Below are 25,679 nucleotides of genomic sequence, written 5' to 3' on the forward strand. Positions count from 1 at the left end.
AACTAATGGTGTTTTTTATTTTTGTTGCTGTTTAACCTCTTCAGCTTTGCTTTAACTTCAAAAAGTGGATAATGCAACACCCAGAAGCCTCCCTCTGCAGTGCTGAAGGTGTTAACAAATTCAAGGAGACGGCTCTTTTCCAGGACTATCATGGGATGCCTGAGTTCAGACAGGCTGTTGCAAAATTTATGGGGAAAGTGAGGGGAGATAGAGTAAAATTTGACCCAGACCGGATTGTTATGAGTGGTGGGGCAACCGGAGCTCATGAGATGGTTGCCTTTTGCTTGGCTGATCCTGGTGAAGCATTTCTGGTTCCCACTCCTTATTATCCAGGGTAATTAATCGATTTTTGGCATTTTTTCTCAAGTTTTTCTTTCTGGGGTTTTCCTTTAGATTATGTTTTTGACTAGAAAATGGAAATCAGAGATAAATTTGCCATTGATTTGCAGATTTGACCGTGACTTGAGGTGGAGAACAGGGGTTGAACTTGTTCCGGTCTTTTGTGAGAGTTCGAACAATTTCAAGATCACTAGGAATGCCTTGGAAATTGCATATGAAAAGGCAAAAGAAGCTAACCTGAGAGTCAAGGGTTTACTCATAACCAATCCATCAAATCCCTTGGGAACCATCTTGGATCGAGAGACATTAAAGAGTGTTGTGAAGTTCATAAATGAAAAGAATATACACTTGATTGGTGATGAGATATATGCTGCCACAGTTTTCATGGAGCCCGAGTTCGTTAGTATTTCAGAGATTATTGAGGAAGTCGAGTGTAATCGTGATCTAATCCACATTGTGTATAGTCTTTCCAAGGACATGGGGTTCCCTGGTTTCAGAGTCGGCATTGTGTACTCGTACAATGATGCAGTGGTGAGCTGTGCTCGGAAAATGTCCAGCTTCGGTCTGGTTTCCTCACAAACGCAGCATTTAATCGTGTCGATGCTATCTGATGACGATTTTGTTGATAGTTTTATTGTGGAAAGCAAAGAGCAATTATTCAAAAGGCACAAGTATTTCACTTGGAGTCTTTCTCAAGTCGGTATTGGTTCTTTGAAGAGCAATGCCGGGCTGTTCATATGGATGGATCTGCGTAAACTCCTGAAAGAGAAGACATTCGAAGCCGAAATGGATCTGTGGAAGGTGATAATCAACGAAGTTAAGCTCAACGTTTCCCCCGGTTCTTCTTTCCATTGCAATGAGCCTGGTTGGTTCAGGGTATGCTTTGCTAACATGGATGACCACACCATGGAAGTTGCTTTGTTGAGAATCAGAACCTTCATGTTTAAGCAGAATGAGGCCATGGTTCCACGTAAACTATGCACACGAAGCAGCCTTAAACTCAGCTTTTCTCGAAGAAGGGATGATTTCATGTCACCAAGCATCATGTCACCTCACTCACCCTTACCTCAATCGCCACTCGTCCTAGCCAGGACTTAAGCAGGATCAACTCAGATTTTTCACCATATTATACAGCATCTAAATGAAACCTTTCAACAATTGTATTTTTTAGGGTCTTTTCCCGCGTGCAAAAATGCGAGGGGAAAGCTCAACACTGGTGGCACTGCTCATGCACACATATACTATTCTTGCTTACTTTTCTATTGTTTATATGAAATACTAAGAAAAAATAAATGTCGAGTTGCGAATTTATAAGGGTGATGGAATTTGCTTTGTTCCAAGATTTTATTACATGGCGGTACTAATGTGCAGAGACATACTTTTCGAGGTGAGTTTCCGACTTGCAACTAAGCTTTCTGCTCAACTAGTAAAGAGCCTCTGTCGATTTCTACTGCCTCCTCGACTGAAGTCGCTTTTTGGAGCACGACTTTTTCAATGGAAGGCTGGTTCCTTGCAAGTTCCGGAAGGAGTTTAAATTCCTACAACATGAACAAAACAGTGTGAGCTTTACAGCCTTGACAGCAAAGTCTATTATTAGTTATAACATAGATTAAATGCCAAGAGGGAATATTATATTGACATCATCATCTAAAAGTGTCCCATGACCACAAATGCCTTGAGAGCACCATCTGTCACTGAAAGTTGATCCGACATGCAGCGCAGTGCATCTCCTACAATCTATTTTAACAATCAACTATGTTCTAATTTCATACATGTGAACTCAAAACTGAAATCTATAATTAGCTTCCTTTGTCCATATATTATTGTTTTTGTGTCGAAAAGACTGACTTAGATCATGCGAAATCTATCTTGTAAAGGAAACTACCTCAGCACTTCAACTTTCAAGAACTCCTTTCAATTTACCTGTAAAGTCATGAAGAATAAGTTTAATCTTTCTTGGTCAAAAGTGTAATATAAAATGGAGAAAGAGAGAGGACTCTAATCTATCCAGAAAGTAGCAATTTTGGGATCAAAATTTCCAATCTCAACTCTCTCCAACTGTCCAAAAGGATTATACTTGAAAAGTGAGATAACATACATTTACGTGTACTGTTTCAAATGCAAAGTAAAATATATTCTCAACATTGTCCCCAAAAAATTGCCACCAAACTTTCCTGGGGCTCCCTTCATACTCCAAAACTGAGTACAAGTATGGCAGGTAATCATATCTGGAAAACGTAAACAGGTAATGATGCAAGTCATCAACTTTTCAGAATGAAAGAGCAGGCACTGAATGCATCTAACATCATAGAGATTCGGCTTGAGGAAGAAAAGGGATCACTCAGTAATGCCTTGACACAATGCTGGGTAGATCGAGGAGCATGATCAACATGCTCAACTCATGCCATGCGATCATACATCTGTCATGGTAAAATGTGTACTTATAGATCTTGAAAGGAAAAATGACTAATGATTTGAAAATATTTTACCTTAAGGCGGAATGCTGCAACATCTCCCACTGCAAAGATTCCAGGTATGCTTGTCCGGAACAGACCATCAACCTGGTTCATGTTCAGCATCAATCGTCATCTCTACATACTCCACTAGAAGCAATCGGAATCTCAACAATGATTATAAAATGGCATGAAAAAAATGCAGGTGGTCTAGTTGTCTACTTAACAATAAACAATGGAAAATGTCAAAAACATGAAAGAATTTCATCAAAGGTTGAAACTGCTGAATATTAAAGATAAAAGGAGACCCAGATTCAGTACATTCCACCTTCTCTTTAGAGTTTAGAACTGAACAATCTTCAAACAGCTGTTGCTCTATCTAGTATTCTCCATCGGGCAAACTTGTATCAGGTTTGTTTTCTTATGTTCATATGGTTCCCACTGTGAATCAGGTAACTGGAACTCAGAGTACAAGGAAAACAGATTGCCTAAGACAATTCTCCTTTGTAAGCATTCTTTAAGTGATTTGCACACACATTTTTTTTTCAGTTCCCAATTCAAATCCCCCCTTATAACTTGGCTATCTAAAGGAGAATTCGAAGAAGGAATCCAAACCTTCAAGAAAATATGCATGTTTCACATTCCAAACTTGACCAGGAAAGCTAAAACAAAGCTCAGGCAAAGTGAGGAACTCTCAGTTGAATACAAAAATGTTTATAAATGGTTTTGAGTATTTACATTTGCCTCAAAGCTTCTGTACTCAAATCAAACAACAGTTGACACATTAAACAAAGGGCCAAAGCTAAAAAAACAAACTCTACACTTCACAAAGTAAATGCTTGCTTCACCACAACCATAGTACTTGAAGCCTATGTTAAATTAAAAGAAAAAAAATAAAAGAACCCTTGAGGCCCTGCTTCGGACCAAAAGACCAACTCACAAAAATGGTTGACATAGTTACACGACCGGCGCAGATGATTTGGCACCTTGGTCCAACACATCAAGAATCTCAGTTCTGCTTCTTACCAGCCTATGAAACACTTCCCTGATCAGCATCTGCAAAGGCACCAACCCTTCTTCCATTCTCCGACAAACCTTGGCCAGCTCCGCAACTTGTTTAGCCGCTTCCTCCACTTTATCTGTCTCTCCGGGGTACTGAAACGAATCCGTAAACTCTATCAAACTCTGCCCCAGCTTCTCCATTTTTTGCATCTCGAATAACAACCCAGCCATCCCTTTCTTCTCCTTCTTCTTCCACTCATCACCAATTTTTTCAAGTAAACTGGTCAGAGTATGGGTCCAATTCACGTTCTTAGGAATGGGAAGATGAGTTGTCAAACCATTCCTCTCTTGACAAGGTATGGCAACAATCAATACCCACATGACAAAAATCATAATCAAGTTCATTATGAAAACCAGGGAGGGCAAACCGGAAGCCTCCGGTCCACGTGGAGGAACTACGTTCATAGTCATGGCGTGAATCTGTTTGGCGGCAGACCAGTGCTTAGCCACCTGCCAAGAAAGTGACTTGTAATGCCCAAATGGCGTTCGATCTTTATTACCACCTCGGCGGCCAAACGACCAATTCCTCTCCGCCGTTTTATGAGCGCTGCCTTCTTTATCGTCGAGGTGCATTGCTGAAATTAACGAAACCAAAGCCTTCTTTGCTCTCCTCGCTTGTCCTTCACCAAAGGTTTTTTGTTCCAAAGCCAAAACAGCAATCTCAGCCAGTTTCTGGCAATGCCTAACCAACTCCAACCCATTGGCGATCGCATTACAAATGTCTAAAGCCTTAACGACACGGTCGAGAAGTTCAGGGATCAAGCGGTCGAGAGGGGGTTTGGAGATCTGAGCCGCATCACGACCCATCAAGAGAATAGTCTTGCATTCGGCTTCGCAGCCAAGGAACACATCGAGGAGCTTGCGTATCCAGGAAATAGAGAGAAAGGCATCTAAGGGGGCGTCATCAGGGGCGGATAAGATCTCGGCGAAGCGATCGGAGACTTGCTTCTGGAAGAGGTCTAGGTCTTCAATCTCTTGCTCGTGGGAACCATCCATGGCGTTGACCTGGTTCCGCCTGATGCTGATTCGTCCCAAGAAGGAATTTTGGTTATCGGTTCCCGTCATTTGTGATGGAAGATTTCCGGGAAATACTTGGAGAGAAATGAAAGGATGGGTGTGCTAGGAAAGAATAAGAAGGAGGGTTAGATAGTTAAATAACGGGAGCGAAATTTATGGGAGTGGTATTGTCGGGGACAACGACCCGTTCCTTCCTTCCTTCTTTGGTAAGCTGACTTGGCAGTTGGCACTCCTCAGGTTTTCTTTATTTTTGTTTCCCACGTTTAGAATAATCCTATATTTTAAAATTATATAATAAAATAATTTAATTGAAATTTAAAAAATATATTTTCCAAAAAAAATTAATTCCAATGATAATTATTTATTAATTAATAAATAATAAATTACTATTTTAAAGGTCTGTTATAAAGTTTTAAATGTAATTCATTTTGATTTATTCTTTGGTTTTTTATGTACTTTAAAAATAATTATATTTATAAAAATATCCCTACATTTATATAAATGTCCACTTCGTCTCGTATTTTTTGTTTTAGTACTTTGTCTCAACGTTTTTTTTGTCAAAACAGACCATGTTAGATGACAATTGTTAATTATCTAACAATCAATTTATGTTACTGGGTGTCATTTTTATTAGTGTCCATTCGATGATGTAGCTTGTGTCATATCATTCAAACGTCACTAAAAATAATAGTGTGGCGTATGTCATATCATCAAAAATGATAGTGTGTCATGTATCACATCAGCAATTAGACATATGTAAAAATGTCACATCAATAACATGCGTTAATTGTTAGTCAACTAACGATTTACATCTAATATGGTTTGTTTTGATCAAAAAATTGAAATGCTAGGGAATAAAATGTTTTAAAAAAATAAGGTGCAAAGTAATTATTTATGCAAATGTTGAGATAATTCTATCATTATGACTAAAAAATAAAATATAGATTCTTAATATACTATATAGAATCAACCAGACATTTTCAAATATACTTGAAAGTATATTATCAGTTTGGTGTTTGAATGAAAATAAAGAAAAATTATGTTGAATTTTGATTCAAACCCAAGTATTCAAAAAAAAAAAAAATCATCCAACGCCTAACGAGTACACTCACTTATAACATTTGTTTAATTGTATTTATTGACAATATTTGTATTTTAGGTTGGATTTAGAACTGGAAAATTTTAAGTTAAGATGTAGTTCAAATGCTTAAAACACCACTAAATAATGAAATAGAAAAATATTAAATAAAAAAATAAGGAAATAATTTATTGTATAGTTAGAAAACAAACTAGTTAAATATACTATTTTTTTTATAATTTTAAGTTTTTAATTGAATTTATGTTTGCCAAGTGGATGTTGAGATTATTATAATCAACGTGAAAATTTAAGAAAAAATATCTAAATATTCGTTTTAAATCTATTTAAAAGTAAATGTTTATGAACTATTGTTTTCAACATGTAATACGAAGAATAAGAGATTTTGAAATTGTGTAAACATTCAAATTATTGGTGAATTTAGTTCACTTTTAGGTAGACTTAAAACAAATAGATAATTTTTTTCTAATTTTTTATATCCCAACACCCATTTAACAAACATAAATTCAATTAAAAAACAAAATAGTATATATAATTAATTTTTTAATTGTAAGATAAATAATTTACTTGTTTTATTTAATTATCTTTTTACCCAATATTTTTCTATTTTTATGATTCAATAGTGTTTTAAATATTTAAACTATAAATTAACCTATAAAATTTTGATTCTAAATTTGAGCTAAAATACAAATATTGTAAATAATTAATCAAACGGAGTAAGTGGGATGCATGGGCTGAACTACATTTGTTACGACACCTTAAATTTTTTTGGAAAATGTTTTTTTATTTTTTTATAAATTTATATTAAAAGTATTTAAAATAAATTTGATAATGTTTTAAAAGAATATTAGTATCACTTTAAAAATAATTGATATCCTTGAAAAAAAAAATTGGCACACATTGTTAGTCTACATCTACTTAAAATTATTTATATTTTTTAAATTATAATATGACAAAATTTTATTGCTTCGTTTTCCAATAGGTCTAAGATGATTTTTCTAATAGTCTGATACCATAATAAAAATAAAATTTATATTGAGTGATTAAAATAAAATCAAAATATAATTTTAATGGTCAATTTTTAAATTTGAATGATCGATTGTATATTTTATCCTAAAATTACATTGAATTGTTATTTTTAATAATTTTAAAAATACATTTATTATACTGATTGTTTTTACATACATCTCTTTGATCAATAGCTAATGTAAATTACTATTATAGGTTGAAATTTTAAAAAAGATAAATTACGCGTTTAATATCTAAACTAGTAGTTATGGTCCATTTTAGTACCTAAATTTTTTATTTTTTTCAAAATCATACCTAATGTTTAGTTTTTGTTTCATTTTAGTACTATGTTAAAAACTTGACGTTAAGTTTTGGAAATTTTTTTGAAAGTTTAGGTATTAAAACGGACCAAAAATAAACTAACGTAAATTACTATTATTGTTAAAATTGTCACACTAAAAATATATTAAGAGAGAGAGAGAGAGAATTTGTCGTCGCATAGAATCATTGACGAATACATGAGTAATTTGCAAGTAAAACAAGTAAAGTTTAGTCTCACTCAGTCCATTGCTAGTTTGAATTTTAAAACCTCTATGCATTATTATGATTACTTAAACCATTTTTTTACTATTCCTTGTTTGAAAATCATCATAAGGTAAATTTAAATTATAAAATTATCTTTCAAAAGGATTGTAAAACTTACTATAAAATACTACCATTAAATAATTTATATAAAATATAATTTTAAAATTCTTAACTTATAATATCATATTTTATTAAAATAAGATAAAGAACACAAATAGTCTCCCGATTATTAAAAATTAAAAAAATAGTCCTCCTACTATAGGACGTTGATTTATTGAGTTCCTAGATTGTTAAAAGTTACAAAATAGTCACTCAACTATTCATATATTCTAAAGTCGTCCTTTTTCGTTAAAATTTTGATGATAATTTGAGCCAAACGTTAACCTGTTGTCTGAGATATGATAATCGTTTAAAATTTTTTGGATTAGATTTTATCACAGCACGATCAGCAGGGTAACATTCATATCAAACTATCGTTAATTTTTAATAGTAAATGATGAGTTTGGAATATATGAACAATCGAGTGACTATTTTGTAACTTTTAATAGTCTGAGACTCAACAAAGTAATATTCCATAATCAAAAAATCATTTCATAATTTTTGAATGACTCAATAAATCAACACACACATAATTGAACGATGATCATTTGTGTAGTTTATCCGTTAAAATTAACGTTACACGTGGAGCAGAAAGTTATGTTGGTTATGGGTTGCCGTTAGACAAGAAAGATAACCGTCAACGATATCAGTTATTCACTCACTCCAATAATATTTTAACTTTCAAGGAAAGAGCCTTTAACGGCTTAAATTATGTTGTGTTGTCGGTTATTTAGAAGTTAGTGAAATCACCACTCATGAGGACCATGACCTTGACCAAACACACACCATGGTCGGTTTAGAAACGTGTTTTCTCATGGAATCTTAGGCCCTCTTAATTATTGTTTATCTAAAATATTTTTGGGTAAAAAATATCTTAATAATAATTAATATTAAATAAAATGATAGTTCTAGTAATGTTCTCTGAGGGTTATTGAACTTGGATGGCAATGAATAAAGTTTAAAGTACCAAATACTATTTTGTAGGTTTGTAATTTGAATAAGATACAATTAAGGATGAATATAGATTAGATTAGGTTTCAATTTACTTAAATACAATTCACATATTATATTTTTCCACTCGTTATTTAAATTAGGTTTAAGGAGGTTATGTCAATTTAGATCTCGACTCTAGAACTCACATCCGAACTGGGTTTAAAGAGGCTTCATTCGACCCAAAATTTGACCTAATTTTTAGAGGAATAAACTTGTACCCTAAATATTTAAGGAAAAATTATATTATTATCTGAAGTCGAGTTAAATATTTTCATCCTAAATCTAAATATAATCTCTTACTTAAAAAAATACGACTCTATCCTAACTGAACCTTAAAAAAAACCGACTCACAAAATTAAATCAAATAAAAAGTTATAAGATTCATGTCAAATGCCTATCATTAGATGCATTCATCAGGGCAAGAGATAGTAATAGTCCAATACAACATGAAATACCCAATCATAATGTTATTCAACAAGATGGGCCTAAATCCAGCATTCAAGCTGCAAACAAGAGACCTTGAGAGTCCTCTGAAGTCAAAATGCAACAGGCTCTCCATAATCTCTTGGGTTTATAGTCCAAAAAGAAATGGAAAAAAAAAATGAAAAGTAGATCAAAATCCTGTCTTCCACATGAAGCGTCGAGTGTTGGAAACCATGACCAATTGTGCAGCTGAGTTGGCACCATGCTGCCTTCCCAGCAAGCGTCCCGTGATCAGCACAACCACCACATCGGAAAAGCAGTTGGCTAAGGGAATACTTAGCACCGTCTCGCATGGCTGATGTTAAAAGATACCACATGTTAGGGGATGGATTACTTCATTTTTCACTTTTGAAAAATCTCCTTCCATTTCACGGATTTCGACCCATCAAACTTCGATCATATCAAACAAACCAAAGCTCTCCTTCCCTGAGTTTCACCAAAAAAAAACTTAGGAATCTAACATTTTTTTTTTGCAGTGTAGAGAAACATTACAACTACTAAAAAAACCCAAAATCGCCAACAATGATTCTCCAAATATAAACAAACCTAGGAGTTTCTTTTTTTACGTTACTTAATAACTTGGTTTCGAGCTTAGCAGGTGAGGCAGATAAAAAAACACATAAAATGAAGAAGGAGATTGGGAGTACAAAGCAGTCAAGCTCCGAAGGAAGCAGCGTGAAGGGAGTACTGACTCATGGAGGGAAATATGTACACTACAATGTGTATGGTAACTTGTTTGAGGTGTCCAGTAAGTACGTGCCTCCTATTCGTCCTATCGGCAGAGGTGCTAATGGTATTGTTTGGTAAGTCTATTTTGTGCTGCTTTTTATGTTGTTGAAATATTTGATGTCTTCTTTCTTCTATATGGCGTTGTTTATCTTTCCTGGTTGATTCTTTTATTTTTTGTTTTCAGTGCTGCTGGTAATTCAGAGACGCGTCAGGAGGTTGCTATAAAGAAGATTGGTAATGCATTTGATAACATTGTAGATGCGAAAAGGACTTTGAGGGAGATCAAGCTTCTTCGTCACATGAACCACGAAAATGTAAGCTACACCTCTTTATAATTATTTCTACACTCTGCTATTAGGGATGCAAATAATTCGAGTTTAGACAAATAAGATTGTGTTTGTATCTATTTGTTTATTTTTTTAATGTGTTCATGTTCGTTTAAATTTTTAATAATATTCATATTCGTTTATTTATTTTTAGAACGATTTGTTTAGCGTTTTCTCGAATATGTTCATTCAACATTCACAAACATATTGTATCATCTTTTTACCCTTTATTTACAAGCCAAAAGAAAAATGGTAAAATTATGCCGCTAATCCTTAATTTCCTTATGTCTCATAGTTTGAACTCCAATGTTCATCTCATGTTCAATTTAGTCCATTCATCAATATTTAAAATATAAAAATATGATAGGAAAATAGAATCAGATAAACAAGCTTATAAATTACTCAATAAGGAAATGACCATCCAGCTCAGTTGGTAGAGCACAAGGTTCTTAACCTTGAGGTCGTGGGATCGAGTCCCATGGAGGGCATTTCATAATTTGGAGGTCTCCTACGGAAGCTGCTCTCAACCTAGTATTGGGGGCAGCCTACTATCTTACCTCCCCTTTACCCCATTACATATGGGAACAAGAAACATCCATCCATAAATTACTCAATAAATGAGTTTATAAACGACTCAATAAACTAACTTTTAAACAAGTTTCTTTGTGAACGTAAACAAACCGAACACACATCTATTCGTATTCATCTATTCGTATTTATTTGTTTATTAAATGAATATAAATTTTTTTCATACTTCTTTATTTAATTTAATAAATGAACATAAATGAATGTTATATAAATGGTTCACGAATCATACATGAAACGCTCTGTTCATCTAAACTGCTATTTGCAACTTTAGGATTTGGTTCAGTGTTAACAAGGCATCTAGTGTTCAATGTTTCTACGCCCTTTCTGTATCATTTCTTATATAAATGAGGCTATCTCTTGTGTTTCCACTTCTCTTTTCGCAGGTCATTGCCATCAAAGACATCATCCGACCACCGAAGAAGGAGACCTTCAACGATGTTTACATCGTTTATGAATTGATGGACACTGATCTTCATCACATAATCCGCTCCGACCAACCGTTGAGAGATGATCATTGTCAGGTTTGGATAAAGAGGCTATGGGAACTAGACATTTATGTTACTGATTTAACTTACTTTTACGAAATACTGCATATAACATGAATCTGATAATCATAGGAGAGGAACATCATGGGGTCAGGGGGGAGCCTTGGCCCCCGCCAATTAACTTTTTAAGTATTAATTAATATAAAAAATATATATTTTTAAAAAATAAATAAAGGAAAATTTACTCGACCTCCCTTACAAAAGTTGTATTTATGAAAAATAAAAAAATACTTTAACCCCTTTAATAAATTTCTAGTTCCGCCATGCTGATAATGAAACCTTCTGCAGTACTTTTTATATCAGCTGTTACGAGGGCTGAAGTATGTACATTCTGCCAACGTTTTGCACCGTGACCTTAAACCAAGCAGCCTGCTTTTGAATGCGAATTGCGACCTTAAGATCGCGGACTTCGGATTGGCAAGGACCACGTCCGAAACAGATTTCATGACCGAGTATGTCGTCACTCGTTTGTACCGGGCGCCGGAGTTGCTCCTTAATTGCTCGGAATACACTGCTGCAATTGATATGTGGTCTGTTGGTTGCATATTTGGAGAAATTATGACCAGAGAGCCCCTGTTTCCGGGCAAAGATTATGTTCATCAGCTGAAACTCATCACTGAGGTACTCAATTATTCTACCTACGGTCTGTCATTCTAGATATAAACCTCAGTTTGTTCATTTTTTAACGTTGAACATTATTTTTTTGTGTACAAAAGTTGATCGGTTCACCGGACGACGCCAGTCTCGGATTTCTCCGTAGCAACAACGCCCGAAGGTACTTCAGACAGCTTCCACAGTGCAGGAAGCAACAGTTTTCAGTTAGGTTCCCAAACATGTCTGCTGCAGCTGTTGATATGCTAGAAAGAATGCTTGTCTTTGACCCCAACAAACGAATTACAGGTACTAGCCAAGAAACTAGAATTTGTTTGGTCTCCCCATATCTGAGATTAATTATCTTCTTTTTGGCACATGCGTATGCAGTCGAGGAGGCACTTTGTCACCCTTACTTGGCATCTCTTCACGATACCAACGACGAGCCTGTCTGTCCTCGACCTTTCAGTTTCGATTTCGAGCAATCATCGTGCACTGAAGATCACATCAAAGAGCTTATATGGAGGGAGTCTGTGCAATTCAATCCAGATCCAGTTCATTAAGAGATTCTGCTATAGGATATTTATGTAAAAATGTATCGGGAATCGACTTCGTTCCCTGGAATTCCCTATATATACGTATGATGTTGTTGTTCATCATTCAACGGAGTTTATATAAATTAGGTTAATATCATTCAACTTTGCTTCTTTGTCACCTGAAGTGAAAAAATAATCTAAGAGGAGATGAAACATAACTTGTTTGTGAGATTTGGCACCCAAAGTGGTTGACATATAAGCACAATCAGATGTTAGTTTAGGCTAGAGCTGGATATATGGGCTAAGGTGGCTACCCGTTTAACCTGCGGCTCGTGCAGGCTTCGGGTCTAAAAAATTAAAGCTCGTTTAAATTGCGGGCTTTTTAGCCAGGGCCGTTAAACTCGCGGGTTTAATGAGTATAACCGCGGGTAGCCCGCGAAGCCCGCAATAGCCCGCTTAATTTAAAATTTATAAAATTTTAGAGAAAATAAACTTAACAAATTTTATAGAAAAAAAAATAAATTACCTATAAATATGATGTTACTTATAACCATTGTAGTTCTTAAATTTATTAGGGTGTTTGTCATAATTCTACCACTGCTTGATATTTGTTTTTCATTTACAATGTATCAAATTATTCTTCATTTAAAAAAATAAAAATTAAAAGATTTATATAGTATTTTAGTCTTATTAAATTTACATCATTATCACTTTGGTATTTAAATATTTTTTTATTATTTAATTTTGACCTTTATTTTTTCATGAAATATGTTATTCATTTCGTTCTTTAATTATAAAAAGTCACATGATATTCTAATAATATATCACATGACACGTAATATTTAGATTAAAAATAAGAAAGAAAAGTAAAAGAAAATATAGAAAACATACTTTTCAACTGTTTAAGACTTTTAAAGGATTTTACAAAATAAATATATTTTAACAAATTAATGACTTATATTTTTATCAATTTTAATATAATCATATCTTTCAAATATACTTTTATACCGTAAGTATTTTATTTTATATTTTCATATTAAGTTTTAGTATTTCTCTAAAGTATCTATAAAATACAATTATTAGGACCACTTGACAACTTTCTTGTTAGATTTGTATAATATTTGACTTTGTTGAATTTTTATGTTTAAATTTATGCTTGTAGACACTTCTGTGTCTTCATATCATAGCCTTGAATAATCGTGTTTTATAAAAGTATAATGTGGATATTGTTTTATTTGTTTTTCAATTTGGTGATATAAGTGAATATTGTTTTTTTTAATTTGAGTTTAAGTAATTATAGCGTTATATATATATATATTTAATGATTAAAAAAATTAAAAAATATATATATATTATTTTATAATCATTTCTGACTATTTAAAATAAAATTTAAATATTATTTATTATTTTGACGGTGCTACATTCCTTTTCAAGTTGCTGGATCATTTTTAAAGGTGTAGCAAGTTAGAACATTATTTTTTATTGCATTTAAAGAATTTAAAATTGTTGTTATTTAACGGGCCACAGATAAGCCCGTTTAGCCCGCGGGTTAAATGGACGGGCCGTGGGCCTTAAAATTCAAAATCATTTATGAATGCGAGTTTTTTAAACCATTCCATTTAAGCCCACACGATCAAAACCCACGAGCTAAACGTACGGATAGCTCGTATACCCATCTCTAGTTTATGCTCTATATGATGTACTGAGGTGAGTGGTCTCTCACTTTTCTTTGAACAAATCAAATCGTTTTTATTGAAGAAAAGTGGTTTAGATTCATGTATGTTTCCACATTGACCTTAAAAAAACTTGCAAATTGACAAGTGGGGAAGTGTTCAATTATTGCTTCCTAATGGCCACCATGAATTAATATTAAACAAAACCATCGTGCTTTTAATTTTTAACTGAGAGATAAAGAAAAAGGGGAGCACTGGCTAGTTTTTATATTAACAAATTATCAGAAAGAATCATCCGAAAAGGGGGAAAATCCCAGAATCCAAATTTGGATATATAGTTAATATATATAAACGACAAACTTCATTATTAATTGCTCAAAGTTTATATGACAAATTGATATCCACGGGTATACAAACTTGAAAACTCACCATACATTAACACTAAACCCTGGTAAATCCAACACTGATATGGGGAAACTAAACCCATTATTTAGCATACGTACTGCATATGTATTTGAACATGTAAGAAGAGAATAATTATTCCATCACTTGTCCCCAAACAGGTAACCCAGGGATGAATCTCCACCGGGAATTGATTTAACTTTTGTTGACGGCCGATCCTGCAATTTCACAACACTGTTAGTAATTACGTTAAAAGCTACACACACGCGCATGATGATGATGATGATGATGATAATAATAACTCACAGTGATGAAGTTCCTTGAATTCTGTCCTTTAGCCCTGTGATAGTTGTTGATTATAGTTTTCTCAGTCTGTTTCTCTGAACTTGGTTTATATTGTGACGGAGGGTTCTCTGGGGTAATGTCTACGCCATATGGGGGTTGGATCGGTGGTGTTACGGTCGGCGCACTTGGCTGCTCATCGGCACCAAAGAGGTAGCCCAAGGAACTTTGGCCTCCGCCGCAGCTCTCATCTCTACTCATGTTTTGGAGTAGTGCAAGATTCAGTTAACATGAAGTTTCAAATATGGGGAAAACGTTTATATAGAATGCGTTTAGTGCACTGTGTATGTACATGCATGTTATGACATATGCCTCATATTCATATACTTCCACGGCCATATCAAATAGCAGTAAATAGTTACAGAAAACAAACCATTGCAGATTGCAAAGTGTATTGGAAAAGGGTATCCTATGGATGCTTATCTTTGACCTAACGCGTATGTACATGTATGCGATTGAATTTTAGGAGAGAAGTAAATTTAAACAATGATTATCAGTTTAGCACGAGAATAACGAAGAATCTTTCGAGTCACATGAAAAAGTATAATTTCCATTTCATCAATTTGACGAATCAGTGTATTGAGATGTTCATTACATTCTTAAAAAAATAAAATTAAAGGATAAACAATAGTTCTCGACATGAATACTTAATAAATTCAAGAGGGACGAGGAGTGTGTTTTTAGAATGATTTAGAGGCTTAGTATTTATAATATTTTTACTTGCTAACAATAGAATAGATGGTTAAAAAAAATAAGATGGACAATTTTTAAATTTACTAAAAAATTATCTAACATCACTTTATGCATGTAAATTCAACCTTGTTTATCATTAATTTATGATTACTTAATGTAAAAATTGTTTTTGAAGATTTCAACGATAAATTTATATTGTATGGTGAAAAAGACGATTACAAGATAGTCCTGGATATATTCCCCTACCTATCCCACTCCAAGTCCAACCCTAAATTTTATAATGCAGAAACGTCAATATTTACAAAAGAATAACTACGCCCCAAGAACTGTCTCTCCGCATAAGAAGAAGAAGAAGAGACCAGTTGGTTAAGTGTTGAAATCATGCAGGCTCTAACAACAACTGAGACCAATAATTACGAGGGTTTTGTGGTACTTCTTAGATCAAAACTGTTGACAGGTAATCCTCGTTGGGACTGCTTAACCCACCGATCATGAGTCATTACTTTAATGCGTGGTTAGCCTCTGGCCCATTTGCCCGTCTTTGCAATTTACAGAGTCTAATCAACCAATCCAAATCAGCGTACTAAGGTGATGATACCTCACCTTAAAATTTTCGATCATTTCGGGTTTACCGTGATTGTGGCTGTCGCGGAGGCTATTGGGAGCTATTTATGGTGTATTGGGTAATTCGGACGGCGACGCTACCACTATTTTAGAGACGCTATCAAATTTTCAGAGTGTGATTTGTAACCTTTTCTCTTAAATTTTTTTTATATTTCGTACGTTTTTACATTTCTACTATAACTTCTTTACATGTGTTACATAAAATTGTGTTCATAGCTGTTCATAGGTATGAAGAATGCAGCTTTCAGGTGACAGCTAATTACTACGTGATTGCACCATTAATAAGCATGATTCTGAATTCATGCAGCAAGGGTTATAAACCAAGGCTGCTCGAACCTGTTTCAGTGCTCTGCATACAGACTGTTTCTTTCTGAAAGGTCAACCATTGGGGTTACCCAAAAGAGATGTATGTATGTATATAGGCATGAAGGCCATGTAGGGGTGGAGATACTTGATGATGAAGCTAGCTTACCTCCATCTGTAACCCATTTACTGGACATGTAGGGACACACTTAAAAGATCCTGAACCCTACCAACAATTTCAATGGATCCCCAAAGAAAAAATTAAGATGAACAAAGTTTTTTTATTATTATTAATTTTATTTTCAACTGCAAACAAGGGTCCAGGAATCTCATTCCCAGACGATTCAATAGGGTGGAAAAATAAGAATGATCAGTTGATCACCGTTTCACCATCAAGTCGGCTTATGGCATCCGAACAGGACCGACCGTGGAGAATAAAGGAGAAACATGGAAGGCCATACACAAAATCAGAGCCTTACAAAGAATAAAAATATTTTTGTGGCTCGCCTGCACCAACAGTAATGACGAATGCGGAACGAGTACGAAATACTTTTCCGTGGACGACAGATGTCCCATTTATTCGAAAGGCCCGGAGGATGTCAACCATGTGTTACGTTGGTGTCCTCAAACAATGGGAATCTGGACGTCACTTATCAAGCCCGATAAAATGGATGAGTTTCTCTCCATGGAGCTTCAAACATGGATATTTACTAACATTTTCAACCAGAGTCATTTTATGACCAATAACTAAGACTGGGACATTCTTTTCGGATCACAAAACAATAAGTTGAAATGGATAGCTTGGATGCTACACGGTTGCTTCCAAACAGGATCGTTCGAGAAGGAACACCTAGCATCATTCTTCACATCAAAGAGATGGAGAAGAAAGGATGGACAATTGGAAAGTGAGGCACAAGTACACTCCTCGAAATAAAAACCGGGTGGCCGACCTCTTGGCAAAATACGCGACTCCAGCTGACTTAGAAGTGCATTAGCTCTCTAATCCACCACCGGGTATTGCAATTTGCAAACCTGCTCCAGGAGGAAGAATCCTTTTGTAACTAAGCTGTAAAAGTTTTCTCGTTTACTAAAAATAATGTTTAATATAAAAATAAATGTTTAAATTATATTATTTTTCTCATTTAAGTATATAAATTATTTTTTTTTATCAATTCAGGTGTTTAAAATTACAAACGTTGTCGTTTAAGTATCTCAATTATAACTATCGTTAAAAAAATCCGTTAAGTGACACATGTCTGATAATTTTAAAATTTTATTTTAAAAAATAAAAATATTATTTTTAAAAAAATAAAATTTATAAGTTTTTCAAGAAAACCCTAACTTTTTCTACTTTTCACAAAATACCCCAAATCATAAAATCTCAAAATACTCCTAAAATCTCTAATTTTAAAGATCATTCGGCCGTTAGCCACTATCACCATCGACGATCACCCATCATCCGAGGGCGGCCACCATTGTAGCCAGGCAACCAACGAACAAACGCACACAACAAGGGATTTAGGGTTGATTTGCGCACAAGTAAGATTGATTTGCGCACAAGTAAGATTGATTAGCGCACCAATCAAATCAAATTTTGATTTGCAATTGTAAATTTGTAATCCACCGCACCAGCAAAGGGAAAATGCACCAACGCCGCCGAGATTTAGAAGGTAATTCGATTCTAATTTAGGGATTTAAGGTTTGGACTTAGAGACATCGGAGATTAAGACTATATCAAAAGAATGATTAGCCGACAATGGATGGATAGGCGACCGACAGAGACAGTAGCGGCAGGAGACGGCTGATAACAGAGTTATACTTTGGGATTAAGGATTTCAGGATTTTTTTAAGACTTTAGATAAAATTTCAGTGTTTCTTAAAAATATTTTTTACAGTTGAAAAAGAAATAATTTTTCAAGTTTTTATTTAATTTTTTTTAAATTACTATAACATGACACTTGTCACTTAACAAAAAAAAATTAATATTTTTACGATCGAGACATTTAAAATGATAACGTTTGTTACGTTAGACACCTGAATTAACTGAAAATAATTTAAGCACCTAAATAAAAAAATATATAGTTTAAACACTTATTTTTATATTAAACCTTTGTAGACCCGTCCTCATCCACAGCACTACACTCATATCCACGTGAAACTGCCAACCATCTTATGCCTACTTGTTGTTGTCATTACCACCCACTATTAGAGGATAAACTAAAAAAATCAAAGCATCATCACACTAACCAAGTTGCAAGATTTTAAAATATAAAATCAGTGTAAATTTGGTTATAAAAGAAAAGTTGAATGCATGTATCAAAGAGGGGAACAGAAACGAAGAGAAATAATTATAAGGGGAGTTCCTCTCGATTTTTTTATACAGATTTTCATCAATAAAAATACAACAGAAACATATTTTCAGCAACCCAAATCCAAAATCGAAAGCAAAAATCCGAAGGTATTCTGTTTATTTGTTTAATCTTTAGATTTCAACTAAAAAAATCTTGTCTAGTATAATTCTTGTTCTTGGTTTATATACAAGTTTTTACGGTTTTAAAAATATATATATATATATATGAGTTAGGGATTTATAATTACCTTGTTGCCGTGGTGTTTATCGGGTGGCGTTGTACTCGGACGTCACCGGAAGTCGAAAGGCCAACTTCTATGGCCGGTTGAAGCTTGTATGTTGACTTGGGGGTTGTTTGGATTATTTCTTCTCTAGTTTGAGTTGAGAAGAGAAAGAAGAAGAGTAAAAGGGTGTTAGGTTTCACGCATAATGGAATTGGGGGAAATAAAAGTGCTTTTATTTTGATTTCGGGTTAATCATACTTAGGGTCCTTTAATTTCTTGTCATATTTTATATTGGTCGCTTAAAGTGTTGATCTATTCATGTTTAAGCCATTCCAAATCTGTCGTATTTTTACAAATTGGCCACCAAATTCTTGTGTCTAATCATGTTTAGGTCCATCTAATATTATCTTATTTTTACATTCTAGTCACCAAAACTCTATGTTTTTATTTTATTTTATTTGTGGCGCTTTATTTTTGTTATTTTCAATTCGATCACCAATATATTATATTTTGTGATGATTTATGCCTGTAACTTTCATTTCCTTTATTATAGTCACTATTAACTTTTAATTTAGTCACTGTTGTTTTAATTTTTTGAATTTAGATCCTTGTTTATTTTTATTTAGTAACTATCTTATGTTTTCTTGCATTTTTAGTTAACATAATTAGGTTTTGGGTCCTTGTATTCATTTTAAATTAATTGTTGAGGCTCTTATTTGTTCATATATATTTATTAGATCCTTCTACTTTAATCCTTTAATTTTTTGTTTGTGTTATTTTAGTACTTTATTTTTTTATTTTTGCTATCTAATCCATTAAGTTTTTGTTTTTCTTGCCGCTCGTTCTTAAGATTAATTCGACCCATAAATTTTAATTATTTCCAATTTGATTTTTAATTTGATTTTTTTTTCATTCCTTTTATTTATTTTTTATTTCAATCTTAATACTAACTCTTTGTATTTGTTTGTTTTATTTTCTTACTTTATTTATGATTTTTTAGGATAATTTTAATCAATCAAAGGTAAGTAATTTGAATCGAATCTCTAAATTTTAATTTTAATTTTCGTAATTAAGACAACCGATAAATTAAATGGTACCGAAAGAGCAGTTCAAGGGTGCTAAACCTTCCTTGACTGTAATCGACTCCCGAATCCGATATATTTCTGGTAAAACGCAGATCATGTAATATGGTACCCGATCAATCTAAATATTTTTAAATGATCGGTAGCGACTCCCAATATTTTATTCCTAGTCGAAGCAAAATTCCGAGCCCATCCGAAAGGCGGTTGCGATAGCTTGGCGACTCTGCTAGGGACAGGTAAGTGAGTCAGGCCTAAATTAATTTTCGGTTGTCCTTTTAAGCGAAAATGGTAAATTTAAATTTAAATTTATTTATTCGATTCCAATTATTTACCTTTGATTATTTTTTCAAATAAATAGTTGTACTGACGTTTCCTCAATGATTTCAGATTTTCAAAATTTTCATCTCATGCTCTATACCCGAGCTCTGAACCCTATTTAAGTGGGGGTAAGAGCGACGCCTTTGTGTGAATTTATTCACCGCATATGCCTAGAAAGTAGCCTTCGAGATTCATGTACCTTATGTCTTCGTGTGAATTTATTCACCGCACAAACATAAGAGAATGTGTCATCTCGAGTTTAACTTAGTCCATATAAGTTTGTAATGGGCTTAGGACTAAGGGTCTGGCAAGCCCAAGGGGGCACTGACAAGGAGAACTCGGATACCGTTTTTTAGAACATAAACTAGGAGACTATGGAGAATTAGAGCCTACCCCAAAACCTCATTCCAAACCATAGGCTACTTTCTTTCCTGCTTTACTTTTTGTTCAAACCATGCAAACTAGACAAATAAGCGGTTAGGATTTGTTTGAAATTAGCATGCAGGATAGAGATCATGTTCGGGTAGGAATAATAAACATGTGGGATAGAACTTTTATTTTCATGATTGTTTTGATTATTATCTTTACCTCACTAACACTTTTCATTTTTGTTCTCTTTTATTTTATTTTCATCATTTACATCATTTAAAAGAGGTGTTGATCCACAAAAACATGCTCGTTAAACGTAAATAATTTGTATTAATGGACAAAGGGGTTGTAATGCAAGAGATGAAAATGCAGAGGACAGTCTACAAGGTGACTATATGTCACATTCAATCCAGAAGGCGTGGTGCCCACAATTAAATAGTATATTACTCTGCTGCATTATAAAGGACTCAGAATGAACCGGGTCTACATCAAGCACAATGAAAGTCTATCTTTGAAGAACTGACTGGCAGAGGTTCCAGGGGCAAGATGAAGGTTACTGATATTGTGAGTCCTTTCAAAGACAACAATGGCTGAAATTGAAGACCATTGCTGACAAATTCAAGAAACAAACAAATGAACTTCACATAATTCCTATCAATTGAGAGCTCCAATGGCGTATTCATTGGGAACAGGTTCAACAAAAGATAAATGCCAGAGATGTAGTCATTCGAGACTTCTTGGACCAGTACAAAAAGTAACTCAATATTTGCAGAATTCATCCAGAGAAGCCGGAGCGATTCGACAGGTTATTCAACCGGTGACAGATGAAGGCAGAAGGCTAGTCAACCTGTCAGAAGCTGTCAAAATATTTTTGTTTCTTAAAAGATAAAACACTTTTGTCCCCAATAAAGATTATTTATAATAACAAACATGTTTTCGGATCAATACCTCAAGCATTTCATGCATTTTTGCATCTACATTTCATTTTTAAGCATTTTCATAAACATGAAATTTCTTCATGGAGGATTCGATGTAGTGTTCTTAATCACGTGACACCATATGGAAGAAAGATTTTAATAATTAAAACTGAAATCAGTACAGTGGGAGCATGATCAGCTGAATATATGGCCAAGCCTGCCAGGATAATCTGATAAAAGAGTCCATATATCCTAAGAGCTACGATGTTGAAGCTGTGTATAGTTATCACATAGGAAACTCTAGACATTCCTCTAAGAACTGTAAGACACTGAAACACAAGATTTAAAACTTGATGGATTTAAGAGAATGGACAATCGAAGAAGGGGACATTGCATCTACCATTCGCACTGAGAGCATTGTTTTGTTTGAAAGCATTTTGATCTTTCATGTTTGCTTAAAGGGCTTTTTGATCTTTCATGTTTGCTTAATCCTTTAAACGATTAAATTTATGCTACCTTCTAAGGTTGAATAATTGCAAATTTTAATCTTTAGTTCTTTGAATATTAAATGAATTAAATATTCTTTTAATTCTTAAAGAATTATAAATTTTTGACATATGGCAAGATCATACCTTTCTTATCCTGTTAAAAAAAACAAAAAAAATCCTTCGATTCTTTACCCAGAATAATCCATAGAGAGTCATAACGATACCTTTGAGTCAATAAAGTCACACCATTGTCCTTTTAGGCGTAAACCCAACATTTTTTACCAATAAAACCTAAGGCATTAAGTACAAGATGTTCACTTTAACATGAACATTCTTACCAGAAGACACAACTTGGGGCATCTCACATCAATTTTCTGAAGATGAGCTTGTACAATTAAGGCATGCTAGGGACAAGAAACAGAAAGGAAAATTAATTCGAAATAATTCTATCATGTATTAATTATATTTTTTATGTGAATAAAATTTATCCTGAAAATCTATCCCCCTAGGGATACCTCTTCTGCAAAGACTTTTGCGTATGAGATGATGAACGGCTTTGTTTCATTTATCCATATATGTATATATATCCCTTGTTGTCCCCTTTTGAGCCTATAATATTTTTTCTTCTGATTCAACCCTAACCAAGGATCACCCCCACACTGGGGGGCAATGTGGAAGAAATCTGCTCATATGAGTGAAGACATCAAATCAGAGGAGATATCAAAAGGTGAACCAAATACCAAGTACGAAGCTCCAATCAAACAAAAAAGAAAAGAGGCAAAGAAAAAATAAATAAAGAAAAAGGGACGAGAATCGACTCAAATGACACATCAAGCATCAAACTATGAGATTGATCAAGCACAATTATTGCCGAATCACTTCACTCGAAGATCATAGAGCATCAAGAGAGAAACACATACGAGTATATTCAAATTTAGCAAGACATGATTGAAGGCATCAGAATGAATTGATCATTGGTTCAATACCCTGAAACACTTGTTTGAGCCTATTTATCCTTTTCTTTTATAACCATGATCCATGGCCTACGTTACGTGCCTTAAAAAGTCCCTTCTAATCATACATGGATTTCTAAACAGAAGAGACTATCTTCATATTTCATCTCGTACATCAGGATTAATCTTTATTTGCAAAGGTTTTCTAAAATCTTTAATGCATGATAGAGAAAATAACAAAGGGGGTTCATGACTTAAATTTTGAATGACATCTTGAAACCAAAGGAGAGTTCGAGTTGAAAACCTAAAAAGGCGGTTCGAATATAAATATGGTGCAGCTGAGGCGATTGCACAAATTCCTTGATAAGGCATCGCACAATCCGAGTGTGGCCATGAAAGCTAGTAGCCGGAGAACACTTCCAGTAGATGAGCATACAAGCTATCCCGCCAAATCAGATAACATCAAAGAAATAAGAAAGCCAAACTATTGACTAAACATAATAACCTGAGACTCTTTTATCCTTTTCTTACTTAACCATTTCCCAAAGATAGCTTTGATCTTGACACTTGTCAAATAGCTATAATTTATTGAAGGATTAACATTGTAATTAATTCTTTGATGTCTAATGAACTCTAGTTTTATGATTCGTCTCAATTGTGAAACCTAGAAAGGGGCAATATTTTCAAAACTTTTTGATCAAACATTTTTTTCAAAACTCTTCTGATTGATATTTTCAGATCTCGAAAATAAAAGAAGAAGAAAAACATTTTTCTAACAAGTCAATCTCTACAGTGAATCTTGGTATTTGGCATGTGACCCTCAGACATAAAGCTTATGCTTAAAATCAGCAAATGAGGATCATTGGTGGCATTTTTGAATCATCAAATGTTGGGGCATCTTTTGAGATTCAACATCGAATATTGGGGCATCTTTGGGGATTTAACACCTGATGCAAATTTTCAGATCTTCTAAAGGCTTTTCCTCCACATGCAAGAATCGACAGACAAAGCACGAGACTCCATCCAAGAGATAAAACAGAATTAATTCATGTTGCATGCATCTTAGACATACTTAAGAGCATCACATTTATCATTTTTAGCATAAATAATTTTTTGCAGTTTTTTTAGTCAAGTTTCAACCTCAAGATGAAAGATACTCGATTCAAAAGCACATTCAAAAGTTGATGGTGGTTGTGTTGAAAACATTTTGATATTTTGATATAACAAATTAAGATAAATGAATTTTAAGATTTTCCAAAAAAATATTTTCTAAGTATATTCGATATAATTATTCGAATATCAAAATATTACTCCAAGACTTTCAAAGTTCATTTTAATCCTTACTAAAGTGAAAAATTGTGTTTTATACTTAAACTATTTTAAAACAATTTTACAAAGTATTTAGAACTGTTTCAAAGCTAAGAAAAATCAGATTGTGTAGGGGGTACAGATTCCCCCTACAGGTTTTTGGCTCCGAGAAAACAGAATGTCCAAGGGGTACAGATTCCCCCCCAGGGGGTACCGATTCCCCCCAGGGGGAACAGATTCCCCTCAGGGGGTACCGATTCCCCCCAGGGGGAACAGATTCCCCTCAGGGGGAACCGATTCCCCCCTGTCTAACGGTCGAAATCATATTATACTTAGGGAACCGATTCCCTATGAGGGGATACCGATTCCCCCCACGCTCCAAGCTGTTTTATTAATGGATTCTCATCTCCAAACGACTCCAAAACATCCCCAACGGCTATATACGACTTCAAACACATTCCAAGCTATAAATACAAGCTAAGGACACTTGAATAAGTAATAGAACAACTATCCAAGCAATCAAACAAAAGAGAAGAGTTTTTCATTATTATTTCATCTTTCTCTTGTATATATTTTGTTCTTGTGAGCTCAATCTTGTAACCACCTACCTTAGAGAGGTTTTCTTGTTTACATTTTTTATCCTGTTGTAAAGGGGAAAGGTTCTAGCTTAGCCCGTGTAAAAGCTACGGAAATGTTCTAGTTTAGCCCGGAAAAACTAGGGAGTTTGTAAGGTTACTCTTTATCCTCAAAAGAAAGAACAAATTAGTGAATTTGTTGGAAAATCCTTGGTGAGGAGCTAAGGTAGTGGACGTAGACTTTGATTGAGAAAGTCGAACCACTATAAATCACTGTGCAATTCTCTATCTTTCAATCTCCTTACTCCCTAAACACAAAACCGTTCCGACCCCTCTTTGCAAACCGTTCTGGTTATCGATTCGAGCTTCCAAAAAACCCAACAATTGGCATCAGAGCTTGACTCATTTGAAGGTTTAACCGCCTCTTGAGTAGATCCGGGAAGAGTTACATCGATAATCAAAGTCATCAATGGCCTTCACTTCAAACGTCGACTCCGGTCTCGATTCGATGCCCGTCAATAAGCCTCATTTCTTCAATGGAGCTAACTATGCCTATTGGAAGAATAGGATGATGTATTTCATTCAAGCCAGTGACATGGGAGCATGGA

General features: G+C 34.2%; 4 protein-coding genes and 1 long non-coding RNA gene across 7 annotated transcripts in view; 2 read left to right on the forward strand and 3 right to left on the reverse strand.

The window, feature by feature from the left end:
* LOC120155229 (1-aminocyclopropane-1-carboxylate synthase-like) overlaps positions 1–1,672 on the forward strand; it is a 2,091-nt gene extending 419 nt beyond the window's left edge. Inside the window, exons 3-4 of the mRNA XM_039166805.1 lie at positions 45–334; positions 450–1,672. Coding sequence (XP_039022736.1) covers positions 45–334; positions 450–1,437 — 1,278 coding nt within the window. The 3' untranslated portion in view covers positions 1,438–1,672. The remainder of the gene's footprint in view (positions 1–44; positions 335–449) is intronic.
* LOC120155231 (mitogen-activated protein kinase 4-like) overlaps positions 1–12,612 on the forward strand; it is a 27,130-nt gene extending 14,518 nt beyond the window's left edge. Inside the window, exons 1-7 of one of the 2 annotated variants that reach the window (XM_039166808.1) lie at positions 5,286–5,289; positions 9,739–9,938; positions 10,049–10,178; positions 11,162–11,299; positions 11,612–11,944; positions 12,040–12,223; positions 12,305–12,612. In XM_039166808.1, coding sequence (XP_039022739.1) covers positions 9,760–9,938; positions 10,049–10,178; positions 11,162–11,299; positions 11,612–11,944; positions 12,040–12,223; positions 12,305–12,477 — 1,137 coding nt within the window. In that variant the 5' untranslated portion in view covers positions 5,286–5,289; positions 9,739–9,759 and the 3' untranslated portion in view covers positions 12,478–12,612. Of the gene's footprint in view, positions 1–5,285; positions 5,290–9,738; positions 9,939–10,048; positions 10,179–11,161; positions 11,300–11,611; positions 11,945–12,039; positions 12,224–12,304 lie in introns of those variants that run through there. The other variant, XM_039166807.1, reaches the window with a different exon arrangement.
* On the reverse strand, positions 249–25,486 carry LOC120155234. The gene is made up of 3 exons (XR_005518956.1): positions 25,474–25,486; positions 8,464–8,470; positions 249–372 (listed from the first exon to the last, which is right to left on the reverse strand). It is a non-coding gene; the product is annotated as an uncharacterized LOC120155234 (long non-coding RNA).
* LOC120155230 lies at positions 3,526–4,963 on the reverse strand. The gene has a single exon (XM_039166806.1). The coding sequence runs from the start codon at positions 4,917–4,919 to the stop codon at positions 3,750–3,752; it is 1,170 nt and encodes a 389-aa protein (XP_039022737.1). The 5' UTR covers positions 4,920–4,963; the 3' UTR covers positions 3,526–3,749.
* LOC120155232 (protein SPIRAL1-like 5) lies at positions 14,492–15,104 on the reverse strand. Of its 2 annotated transcripts, none has more exons than XM_039166809.1 (2): positions 14,832–15,104; positions 14,492–14,743 (listed from the first exon to the last, which is right to left on the reverse strand). In XM_039166809.1, exons 1-2 carry the CDS (start codon positions 15,066–15,068, stop codon positions 14,669–14,671), a joined length of 312 nt encoding a protein of 103 aa, XP_039022740.1. In that variant the 5' UTR covers positions 15,069–15,104; the 3' UTR covers positions 14,492–14,668. The 2 variants fall into 2 exon arrangements, 1 of the variants encoding a protein (XP_039022740.1); XR_005518955.1 differs by having other exon boundaries at positions 14,645–14,759; positions 14,832–14,951.
* Positions 25,487–25,679: the final 193 nt, after the last annotated feature.

The sequence above is a fragment of the Hibiscus syriacus genome, unplaced genomic scaffold (assembly GCF_006381635.1).
Source record: "Hibiscus syriacus cultivar Baekdansim isolate YM2019G1 unplaced genomic scaffold, ASM638163v2 tig00111166_pilon, whole genome shotgun sequence".
Taxonomy (NCBI): Eukaryota; Viridiplantae; Streptophyta; class Magnoliopsida; order Malvales; family Malvaceae; genus Hibiscus; species Hibiscus syriacus.